Here is a 12,968-nt window from a genome sequence, read left to right as displayed (position 1 = left end):
ATATCTACGTTGAACTTTTGAGAAATCTGCAGTTACTCTGTCCAGATTACAAGTTCAGGTTTATACCTGTAATTATTGGCACCCTGGGATATGTAACACACTGTCCAAATACCAATCTTGAGAAATTAGGCTTCTCAAAACCAGAAAGGAAAAAGCTAATTCAAAGACTACAGATCCAATCCATCACTGGAACTGTAAAAACCTGTAAAACTTTCCAGAAGTTTATCCTTTAAATATATATGAGCATGTCTAGATATGCAACTATATGCGTGAGAATACATACATAAAGCAAAACATACAAATCTGCACATATACATACATACAAGCAAGAACACCCTGTTGTTGATACTGAAATTCCAATGAAGGAGCCTTGAATCTAGGTTAGATTCTATTGGCAAGAAATCTTGAAATAAAACTGAACAATGACATACATGTGTATGTATGTATGTATGTATAAATATATGTGCAAGTATGTGCTTCTCCTTATCTTGACATTGCATGATAATTGTAAATTAGTGTCATTGTAATAGAGGCAGTTTCATTCATTTCCAATATTCTGTGGAAACATGTATGGCTAGGGAAATATTTATTTACTTGGAAACAGGTGAGGATTGGCAACAAGCATAGAAAATCTGTCTCAATAAACCCTGTCCAAACCATGCACGTCTTTTGTGATGTCTGATGAATTTCAAAGATAGTCTTATAATTTGTTTAATCATCATTTAACATCTGTAATCCATACTGACATAGATTGGACATATCAATATGTTTAAATTAGTTAGAGGGCTGCATTGGGCTCCAGTACCTGTTTTGGCAAGGTTTCTACAGCTGATACTCTTCCTAACATCAACTACTTAGCAGAGTGTGTTGGGGACTTTTTCCTACCATAAACACTAGCAAGGTCACCATGCAGCTCATAAGACTTCAAACCCTGAAGGAAAAGATTTATGATAGGAGAGAAGGAGTTAAAGTATGATAGAAGGGGCCAGAGCAGAACAGGTTTCTTGCTGTAGATGAGCTACATGATTATTCACATTTTAGAAAAGAGGGTGGGAGTGATCGGGTGGAGTTGGAAAAAAAGGAAAATAGTAGTGATGTGGCATGGATTTGTTTGTGACATCAGCATTAGTGAGGTCCCCAAGCAATAAACAAGATGCCTTGACAATGTCCAGATACAGAATTGAGGAAGGTGGCTTTGCAGCAGATATTGTGAAGTTAAAGGATGTTAGAGGAAGAGGAACAGGTGTCTTCCTGAAGAGGAGATACATGGCTCCCCCAGAAAGAAAGAAAGAAAGAAAGAAGGAATGATGGAAATATAATGTTAAGGTATACCCACAAGGTACAAAAAGGTGGGTAAAGGGATAGCACAAAGAATGGGTGAATAGGTCTTTAATGAAACTTAAATTTTATGAAAGAGAAAGTAAAGTACTAACAAAGATATACAATAATTATTACAGTGTTTTTCTGATACATGGAATGTATAAAAGTAATAAAATTGAGAAACACTTGTTTCGAGGTTAATTGTTACGATAGCAGTCAGTTTTATATGTGATATAACAGCATAGAATGTTTAATGTAAATGAAGCCATGTAACTAATCTCTCCTGCATATTTTTATACAATCAGTGCCTCTCCTAGAAATAGTTCAACTTTGAAGATGTGAATTCTACTCAAATGAATCACAATCAATCCCTCACAATTGAACAAGTTACAAAATCACAAAAGAATATGTCCAAGGCCAAATTGAGGTTGTCATGATATGAATTACTTTTTCCAAGGGTGGTGAGATCAGAGCTTTGACTGTCACTGTCCAGTATGTCACTGGACAAATCATAAATATCTCAGATATTGACTGAAAATACAAAACATATATTGAACAATATGTATCAGCAGGTAAAGTTTTAACACCCTCCTTAGTTTAAGTTCAGGTTTAAAGGCTATAGTTATGATGTTGTGACCTTCTTTTGGGGTATTCAGTCCCACCTGTGTGTGTGTGTGTGTGTGTGTGTGTACGAACACATACACACATACATAAGAGGAAGTGTGGCTGTGTGATTTGGAAATTTGCTTCACAAGCACGTAATTTCAGATGCAGGTCCATTACATACCAATATGGACAAGTGTCTCCTATTCAAAACTGGGCCAACCAGCTAACCAAAGCTTATGAGTGGATTTAGTAAACAGAAATTGAAAGATGATATGTATATGTATACAAACATGTGTATGTGTATGTGTGTGTATGTGTATGTGTGTGTATTAAAAGTTACAGATAAGGAAATAGTTTTATTCTCAAACGCAGGAGATAATGCTAATAATATAGCATGAACAGGATTAACTATCCATATTTTGCAGAAAAATCTGTCAATACTTAAAATATATAAAAGTATACTTAAAATCAGATGGCCCGAACACATAAGCAATATGGAGCTATGGCAAAGAACGAATCAAGCTCCGATTAGAGAGCAAATATTTAAGAAAAAGCGGAAGTGGATTGATAGCACAATTAGAAAGGACACACCAAATGCAGCGAAAGGTGCTTTACAGTGGAATCTGGATGGATATAGAAAGAGGGGTAAGCCTAAGAACTTGTGGCATAGATCAACACAAAAGGAACTAGAGAAAGGGAGATATTCATGGCAGAGTATAAGTACAGAAGCGAGAAATTATGCGACATGGAATTCAATTATAAGTGGCCTATACTCCGCGTTGGAGGGTTAAAGGCAAGAAGAGAAGATTTTGCAGAAAAATCTGTCAATATATCTCAATGCTTCAAAAGCAAGCCTTGTTTGTTAACTTTCAACGTAAGTTGAGTTTAACATATGATGATAGTGTCTTATAAAATTAGATTTATATATCCTAAAAATTGCAGAAGAACCTGTTGCTGGGCAGTTTAGCTTAATAGTAAAGCACTTGATGTGTAATTACAGGAGTTTGAGTCTCGTGGCTACCCACCGACAGATTTTACTGCGAAATATGGATAGTTTATCCTGTTCATGCTATATTATTAGCATTATCTCCTGCATTTGAGAATAAAATTATTTCCTTATCTGTAACTTTTAATACATCTCAATGCTTCTAAAGCAAACTTTGTTTGTTGACTTTCAATGTAAGTTGAATTTTATATATATATATATATATATATATATATATATATATATACATACATACACACACATAAACATATCTATATGTGTACATAAATATATACAATCATAAATTTCATGGAATCTTGTGGCAATCACAAAAAAAGCTGCTCTAATGGACCTGGCTATCATATCACATAATAATCCAATACAGAGGGGCATAATGTAGAATTCTATGCAGTTGAAATCCAAGCGATCCAATCTATGAAATTATTTTATGTGAAGTGTATAGACCATACAAGGTCAGGAGATATGAGAGGTGAATATGTTTATTTAACCCTTTGATATCTGTAGGATTGCAATAATTTTAGTATATAGTAAATTATTTTACTTCACCAATATGCCTGCCACACATCATCATCATCATCATCATCATCGTTTAACGTCCGCCTTCCATGCTAGCATGGGTTGGACGATTTGACTGAGGACTGGTGAAACCGGATGGCAACACCAGGCTCCAATCTAATTTGGCAGAGTTTCTACAGCTGGATGCCCTTCCTAACGCCAACCACTCAGAGAGTGTAGTGGGTGCTTTTACGTGTCACCCGCACGAAAACGGCCACGCTCGAAATGGTGTCTTTTATGTGCCACCCGCACAAGAGCCAGTCCAGGGGCACCAGCAACGATCTCGCTCGAAAAACCTCATGTGTCACTCGCACAAGAGCCAGTCCATGGGCACTGGCAATGATCTCGCACGAAAGATATCATGTGTCGCCCGCACATGAGCCAGTCCAGGGGCACTGGCAATGATCCCGCTCGAAAACTACAAATCAATGCAGATATCGAAGGCAAACTCTTCAGATTGCCAGAATATCATGATTACACCAACACTTCAACTCTGGAAAGGGAATTGAGTATTTCTAGTAGGTAGCACGTTTACAGTTTTCTACAGACCATACATTGCTAGTTCTACTAAGTTATGATCCAAGAAAATCACTGATGCCATCTTAACATTATGGATAAATACTATGTTATTTGTGAAATAGAGGTCCAGTATATTTTCACCCATTGTTAGGTAGAGTGTTATTTGTTCCACCAATAGCATATTTGTAAGGTCAAGCAGAGACTCAGCTTGCCTCTGTTCTGTTCATGCAGTTACATACCTGAAAGAAGGCAGCCCTCAGGCTATTCAACATTATCATTTTGAGAGTGCCTTTTCAACACTTACAGTAAAATAGAAAAACAAGCATTAATTTTTACACTGTAATGTTTTTTTCTTTCTTAATTTATACTATAGTGATAAAATTCATATTGCATTTACCCTTTTAAAATGATTTTAGATCAGACTCATATCTGACACAGCATGCTGCATGAATTCAAAAGGAGCTCTTCAGCAATAGAAGCAGCCAGAAATATTCATTTTGTCAACAAGGATGAAGCTTTGAGTGTCTGCACATGTCAAGAATGGTTTCGTCAGTTTTGCTCGGGAAGTTTTTCTCCCACAGATTACACTCAACATAGACAATGAACTTTTGTCAATTTTGGACTTCTGAAAGCCACAATCAAGAAAAAAAACCAAAACAAACTTCAAGAGAATTGGCAAAACAGTTCAATTCATGTCACATTTCATTCTTAAAACATATTCATAAAATGGGAGGTGTCTAAGTTTAGTCAATGGGACCCTCATAATCTCACTGCTTCTCAGCTTAATCAAAGAGTTGTCCTCTGCTTGTCTTGAAGAACAGAATTGCTAATAAACTTTTTCCTGGGTAGAATCATCACAAGTGATGAAAAGTGGATACCCTATAATCATATCAAATAAAAATGACAATGGTTAGCACCAAATGAAAAAGGAGAATCCATCTCCAAACCAGAACTACACCCCAAAAAATAGCCACATTGTGTGTTTGACATGATATGAAGAGAGTTGTCTATCATGGAGAGTTAAACCAAAGTGAAACGGTTAATGTGGAGAAGCATTGTCCTCAATCAGAAGCACCGCACAAAAATATGCAGAAAAAAAGAAGGGCATTCCGCCATGGAAACCACACCAAAGAAAACACTATAATCTCTGTAAAACCTTTTAATTTGATAATGCACTCTTTAAAAACAAGGGCCATATCAGGCTTTCTGATAGAAAAAGCTAACTCTGGTTATAACTCACAGAAAACAGTTGAAAGATAATTCTTCTGATATATGTGCATGCATGTGTGTGTATACACACACACATATATCATCTTTGTTCAGGTAATATTTCCCCATGACCAGACATGTCTCAAACAAAGGACATCACTTGAGTGATGGTGACACAACTGTCATACAATGTCAAGGAAAGAAGATAGTAACACACACACACATCATCATCATTATTATTATTGATATGATGTTTGACTTCTTATCATCACTGTTATATCTGAACTGTTGTAATATAAAACGTTCCTGATGTTCTCTTATTACTCTCCAGTTGTGTATCTTCAACAAACACTCCACAATATCTCTATTCAATAATTCCTACAACCTGTACGCTATGACTGCACATATGACACTCCTCTCAGACTGTTCTGCACATGCTCATTTATACTAACTAGTAGAGTTCACTTAGCCAATCACAGGGTGTACAGGTTCCTCATACAACAATTATCATTATCATTTAATGTCCATATTCCATGTTGGCCATACAACACCTCTCACTTTGAAATTGGTTTTCCCTTTATTTATTTTTATTACTTCCTTGGGGAGAAATTGGCATATTTTTTTCATTTAGAATCAATCTCGAACGTCTCCTTCTGCTTTCTCTAGTTGGCTTGCACACTGGTTCAACCCTTTCCTGCAGCATCAGAATATCAAATATGTCAAAGTATTTCCATAGGCTCTTCCTGCCTTTTCCATCCTTCTGTGTATCTCTTTTTTATTTGATTTACATGTCTCTTATGCTCACACATCTGCCCTTTCACCATATATATTACTCTAACAAGACATTTGGTTATTCATCCTTGTTCCCAACTTTGTTTTCCATATTTGTACATTTTAAAAAATACTGTGTTAAAAAATAGTTTGTATCATTAACAGTAGTCTTCTGTATTTGTTGTTTCCTTCCTGGTAACAATTTATCAAATACTGATCGTACCTTTCTGGTGAACATTAATTCAGTGGGTGACACCCAACTCTGTGTTGGAGTTTGGCATTATTCTATAGATGTGTAAAAATTTTGTCAGTGTATTATCCACAAAAGATTTGTTTCTGGTTTTCCTCAACACTCTTTTAAACATATCTACAAACCTCTCTGCAAGTCCATTTGACCTCGGATGACATGGTAGAGTAATGACATGTTCCATTTGACACATCTTACAAAAATCTTTGAACTCTTTTGCTGTAAACTGCATGCCATTATCTAACACTATAATGTCCGGCACACAAAAATGTGTAAATATTTCATCCAAATATTCAGTAGTTATTTTCGTAGTTGGTTTTCTGTACTTACAAATTTCAGGCCATTTTGTGTAGCTATCTACTACTACCAGATAATATACACCATTTAGTGGTTGTGCAAAATCTGTGTAGTCTAGACCATGGTATATCTGTCTTTGGCCACGGCTGAATCTTTACTGGTGGTACCTTAGCTATCAGCGCGCATCCCCTGCATGCTTTCACCAGTTTCTCGATATCTTTATCCATATTAGGCCAGTAAGTATAACTCCTTATGAGGGACTTCATCATTCCAATTCTAGGATGTCCTACATGAAATTCTCTTTTTTTTTTTTGTCCAAAATTGCGACTGTTTATGCCCCATTTTGTCACAAGCAAAACATTCTTTATTCCTAAAGGGGCAGTCCTAGTTTACGCAAAAGAAGTCTTACCTTCTTTTCGTTTGTCTGGCCCTTGCACTCCTCTTTAAATATTTCTTCATACCTTCTATAGTATGAAGAAAATGTAATCCCATCTTTGGGATTATACAGAAATTCTTCAATGGAGTTGGCTACTCCATCTGCCAAATATGATGCCACTGCATTCTTGGAGTTTAGCAATAACTATATCAACTGCTGGTTTAGCTGTTGTTGTTGTTGTTGTTCGCAGTATTCTTGCTGCTGTTGTAACAGCTGCTGCTGCTGCAACTGTTGTTATTGCTTCACAACGGAAGCTAGTAGTTCTTCCATTTCAACATCCCTACGAGCATTCATACCTCATTACTACTGTTATAACGGCACTGTTATACAGAAAGGAGGTATCTACGTCGCCACTGCTATGACATACGACTTCTCATCATCACTGTTATATCTGAACTGTTATAATATCAAACGTTCCTGATGTTCTCTTATTACTCTCCAGTTGTGTATCTTCAACAAGGACTCCACGATATCTCTATTCAATAATTCCCACAACCTGTATACTATGACTGCGCATACAACACTCCTCTCAGACTGTTCTGCACATGCTCATTTATACTAAGTATAGTTCACTTAGCCAATCACAGGGATGTACAGATTCCCTATACAACAATTATCATCATCATTTAATGTCCATATTCCATGCTGGCATGGGTTGGATGATTTAACAAGGATCTGATGGGTCAATAGACTGCATCATGCTCTAGTGTCTGCTTTCACATGGTTTCTATGGCTGGATACACTAGAAACCATGCACTTCCTAATGCCAACAACTTTACAGAGTGTACAGGGTGTTTTTTGTCATGCCACTGGCGCTATTGAAGTCACCATGTAGCTCACATCTAAAATACGGATACGGCATCCAAATGTTAGATGGGGGGGGGGGGATCAAGATATGAGGGAAGAGGTTGGGGTAGAGCAAGTTCATGTTGTAGAGTAGCTGCATGGCTACTACACACATTTAGGAATGAGAATGAATTAGAGGTTATCTCAAAGGAGATCGACAGTGGTGATGAGGTATCCAGGTGGCACCTCAGGTAGCAGGGGTAGTAGTAGGTGGGAGGAATGTGTGTTTGCAAGAGTGTATGGGGAAAGGGATAAGTGGGAGAGGGAGGTAGGCAACATCTGTAAAGACTGAGGAAGGGTTGTAGGGAGGGAGTGCATGAGTTGAGGGGGTTAACAGTGATGCCAGCAGCTGGATGGTAATGATGATAGTATTGACAGGGAGATTGTAGGGGTGGAGAAGAGGGATGATGCATTTGGGATGGCTGTAAGGGGTGGAGTAGCGAGATGAAGAGACAGTGCTTGAGGAGAGATAATTTGGTGGTCTGAGGAGGGTGGGGGAGGGCCACTACAACATGTAGGTGTGAAGAACAAAATAAATGGATGAAGAAGGGCTAACAGGTGAGATGGTTCTGGGTAGCAAGGGGGAGAAGGGGGAGCAGCAGTGGATAATATGGTGCATGTGATGGTGGTGGGGGACATGAGTGAGATGTTCATATATATATATATTAGGAAGGGCATCAAGCTGTAGAAAACATGCCGAATCAGACTGGTGCAGCTCTCCAGCTTGCAGCTCTGTCCCAACCCATGCCAATATGGACAATGAACATTAAATGATGATGATAATGATATATATATATATACATACAAATACATACATACGCACACACAAATATACATATACTCACATATATATGTATACATACATACACACATATAAGGAAAAGCAACCAGTAGTGATTGGCATTAGAAATGGCATCCAACTGTAGAAACCATGTGAAAGGAGACACAGAACCTGGCAGAGCCCTCTGGCTTCTCTGTTCTTGTCAAAGCATCTAACCCATGTCAGCATGGAAAAAGGGACATTAACTGGTGATGACGATACATGCACATGCACATACACAATATATATATATATATATATATATATATATATATATATATCCATGCAGCACTTCCTAAAGTCAGTTTTGCCATGATGGGTGGGTTTTCATGAGAACTTGACTGTCAGAAAAAAAAAGATGATATATACTTACATCATTAAATAATCCATGTATGTATATACTGTCTTGCTTGAACCAGTCTATTGTTACTCTGAGTTCTAACTGTATGTGCACACTTTTACTCATTTCAGTCATTATCTGCAGCCATGCTGGAGCACTACCTTGAAAAATTTTAGTCAAATGAATCAACCCCTGTACTTATTTTCTGAAACCTGGTACTTATTCTGTCTCTTTCGCTAAGCCACTAAGTTATAGAGATATAAACATATCACCACCAGTTGTCAAGCAGTGTGTCTGTCCCCCAGTGGTGGGGGACAGATATACACAAGTGAGTGGACAAACAAATTTATTGGGAGTTACATGTATGGATCAAACTGAAACTGTTTTGATCCGTATGTATGTATGTACGTACAAACATATGTACACACACACACACACAAACAACAAGCTTCTTTCAGTTTCCATCTATCAAATTCATTCACAAGGTGTTGGTTAAAAACAAAGGCTACAGCAGAAGACACTTACACAAGGTGCTACACAGTGGAACTGAACCCCAAACCATGTGGTTGAGAAGCAAACTTCTTGCCAAACAGCCACATCAGTGCCTATATATTATATATACATCAAACCAAAGATCAGCATATGTTACTATTAAGGCTGCAAACATAAGTATGCATACCTATTATATGTGTATATATATATCTATATATATATAGAAGGTTGCTTGTTATGACTGGTTAGAGAGTAACTATTTGACCATTGGTTTTGCACCTATAAAGCACTTAGCTGTATAGACAACTCATCAGACTCAAATAGCCGATCCCATTGACAGGTGGGAGAAAAGAAATTATATTTATTCAGTTAACTGAATATTATGCTAATCAGGTGATAGTCTGGATTATAATTATCCCTTCAAATTTTATCCATACATATTTCCTTTTACTTGTTTCAGTCATTAGACTGCAGCCATGTTAGAGTACTGCTTTGATGAATTTTTAATCAAATGAACTGACCCCCCACTATTTATCCTATTGATCTCTTGTTGAACTGCTAAGTTATAGGGACATAAACACACCAACACTGGTTGTCAAGCAGTGGAGTGGGGGGACAAACAAACAAATACACACACACACATATATATATATATATATATATGAGATGAACTTCTTTCCATCTCCATCTACCAAATCCATTCACAAGGCTTTGGTTGGTCCAAGGTGCCATGCAGTTGGACTGAACTCAGAACTTCTTAACTACAAGCCTCTTACCTCACAGCCATGCCTGCACCTGTGTGTGTATATATATATATATATATATATATATATATATATACAGATGCAGACACCAAACATCAGCATTAATCAACAGAAGAAGACAGCGAGCTGGCAGAATTGTTAGCACGCTGGACAAAATGCTTAGCAGTATTTCGTCTGCCATTACGTTCTGAGTTCAAATTTCGCCGAGATCGACTTTGCCTTTCATCCTTTTGGGGTTGATAAATTAAACACCAGAGAAACGCTGGGGTCAACATAATGAACTAGTCCCCTCCCCACAAATTTCAGATCTTGTGCCTTTAGTAGAAAGGATTATTAATCAACAGAACTTAAAAAGTAAACCAAGGAAAGAGAATTACATGCATGGCACTTATGAAACAGAAGTATGTGTATGGCTATTTATGTATCATACTTAAAGTAAATACACAACTACTGGCAAAATTTACAGTGCAGTTTTATCTAGAGATACTTCTCGTGGATGGGATGTTTTGAAAACACAATATATAGTGCATATTTAAACAGACTATATCCATAAGTAACATTATCTCCAGATGAATACTGCAGTCAAATTTCGCCTTACATAAGTATAATGCATAAATGGTGATTTTAATCAAATAATACTTGTTGCATATAATGGATTTTTTATTCAGCTGAGCAACTACTTGCAACATCAGCAATTGTTTATTCATTGCTAGCATACATATATCAATGATGATGGATTTTGTCTAAGCATGTTGGCTGTCAGTACACATTATTGATAATGCTCAACAAGACAGATATACATCTAATGTCCTCATTCACCACTGTTAGGATGAGTTCCATCTTTGTCTGATATCCACAGTAAATTTTACCTATTACAATATATTTACTTCTAGTATGATACATAAATGACTATTTTCATTTAATATTCATTCTGTTGCATATAACAGCTTATATGTGTGTGTGTTTAATATATAGACTATCTATACACATACGCATTTTTAATGCACTATACACATGTGTGTGTGTGTTTACACTTGAAACTAAAGATTATCAAATTTTTATCATTTAGCAGAAATTAGTGATCATTGAGGCCAAAAGCTTCCTGCATATCAGTTAACAAACATATACATATATGTGTGTGTGTGTGTATATATATATATATATATATATATATATATATATGCACGAGTACGCATACAGGTGTGTGTGTGTGTGTGTACATATACGTGTGTATATGTAATCCTAAAACTAAAGATTGCCATATTATTATTATTAATCAGTGAAACTTACAAAGTGACACAGGAGCCGAAAGCTTCTTACAAGGCATTTATCAAACATATGCGTCTGCGCGCGTGTATATACATACACACACACATACATAGACACACTCAACACATTACATATGTATATATAACTTTCAAAGTGACCCAAAAGCAAGAGTTCCGTGCAAGGCATGTTACGTATTGTTCCTTTCATGTTTTGCTTGTTTTAGTCATTAGAATGCGGTCATGATGGGGCATGGAAGAACTTTAGTCGAACAGACCGACATAATTTATCGGTGTCTTTTGCCGACTTGCTACAGGGATCATAAACAAACCAACACCGGTTATCAAACGTTGATCAGAGACAAATACAACTCACACACACATACACGATGAGTTTCCTTCTACAAAATCCACTCACAAGTCTTTGGTCGGGGTTACAATAGAAGACACTTGCACCAGGTACCACACAATGCGACTGAACCCAAAATCACATGGTTGAAAAGCAAGCTTATTAACCACACAGCCACGCCTATATGTATGTGTGTGTGTGTATATATAACTAAAGATTGTCATATTCCTATCGGTTAACTTACGCAGTGTCCCAAAAGCCGAGAGTTTCGTGCATATCACTAATCAAACATTCGTGTGCGTATATGATATATATATATATATATAATTACATATACGCATGCATTCAACACAGTACACTAAACATATGCACACACACACACATACACACATAAACATACATATATTCAACACGCGCATAGTATACATGCGTGTGTGCGTGTGTGTGTGTGAACAGATGCATGGATGTATAAACTCAGACAACCCAAAGCTCAGAAGTATAACACACACGCACACAGCTAGCAAAAAGTACATCAAAATAATCCAAAAGCTTCGTCTCACCAGGTGTAAAACTCCATCAACGACATCCTTGTTGCTGACTGAAGTAGATTCGCCCCTCAACAACGCCTTCTTCAACTCCTTGACTCGAACGAGGGTCTCTTTGTCGCCAGAAGCTGCTGTATTATCGTCTAATGACCCTGGAAGGGCTTCCAGAGCTTCTTTTTTGTCAACCTCTGTCATTTTGGATCGCCGGAGGGTTCAGAAGGTTGGGACAAAAGGGGGTGGGGTACACGATATATATATATACAGATATATATACGTATGTATGAGTATATATGTATATATATATGTGTGTATGTATATATATATATATGTATATATATATATACTTGAATGTATATGATTTAGTAGGACATTTTTGTTACTCCAGGTAAGCTGTATATCATCCACTTCCGGTTTTGCTATGGGTCTTACGGAGTGAATAAATGTACTTGTGCTGTTACTACAGGTAAGCTATATAATTATATTGTGTGAGTGTGTGTATGTAAAACATGTATGATTATGTGTATGTATATATGAAAAAATATATATATGTATACAAATATATATATATATATATATATATA

The 12,968-nt window shown here is 36.8% G+C and overlaps 1 protein-coding gene across 4 annotated transcripts in view; it reads right to left on the bottom strand.

The window, feature by feature from the left end:
* Positions 1–12,850, bottom strand: part of LOC106873692 (neurobeachin) — a 436,667-nt gene extending 423,817 nt beyond the window's left edge. For 3 of the 4 annotated variants that reach the window (XM_052973555.1, XM_052973556.1, XM_052973557.1), the window contains exon 1: positions 12,403–12,850. In XM_052973555.1, the coding sequence (XP_052829515.1) occupies positions 12,403–12,582 (180 nt within the window). In that variant the 5' untranslated portion in view covers positions 12,583–12,850. The remainder of the gene's footprint in view (positions 1–12,402) is intronic. The other variant, XM_052973558.1, reaches the window with a different exon arrangement.
* Between the last annotated feature and the right edge of the window lie 118 nt (positions 12,851–12,968).

The sequence above is a fragment of the Octopus bimaculoides genome, chromosome 16 (assembly GCF_001194135.2).
Source record: "Octopus bimaculoides isolate UCB-OBI-ISO-001 chromosome 16, ASM119413v2, whole genome shotgun sequence".
Classification (NCBI taxonomy): domain Eukaryota; kingdom Metazoa; phylum Mollusca; class Cephalopoda; order Octopoda; family Octopodidae; genus Octopus; species Octopus bimaculoides.
Note: the sequence above shows the minus strand (reverse complement) of the source record. Positions and strands in the feature narration are given on the sequence as shown.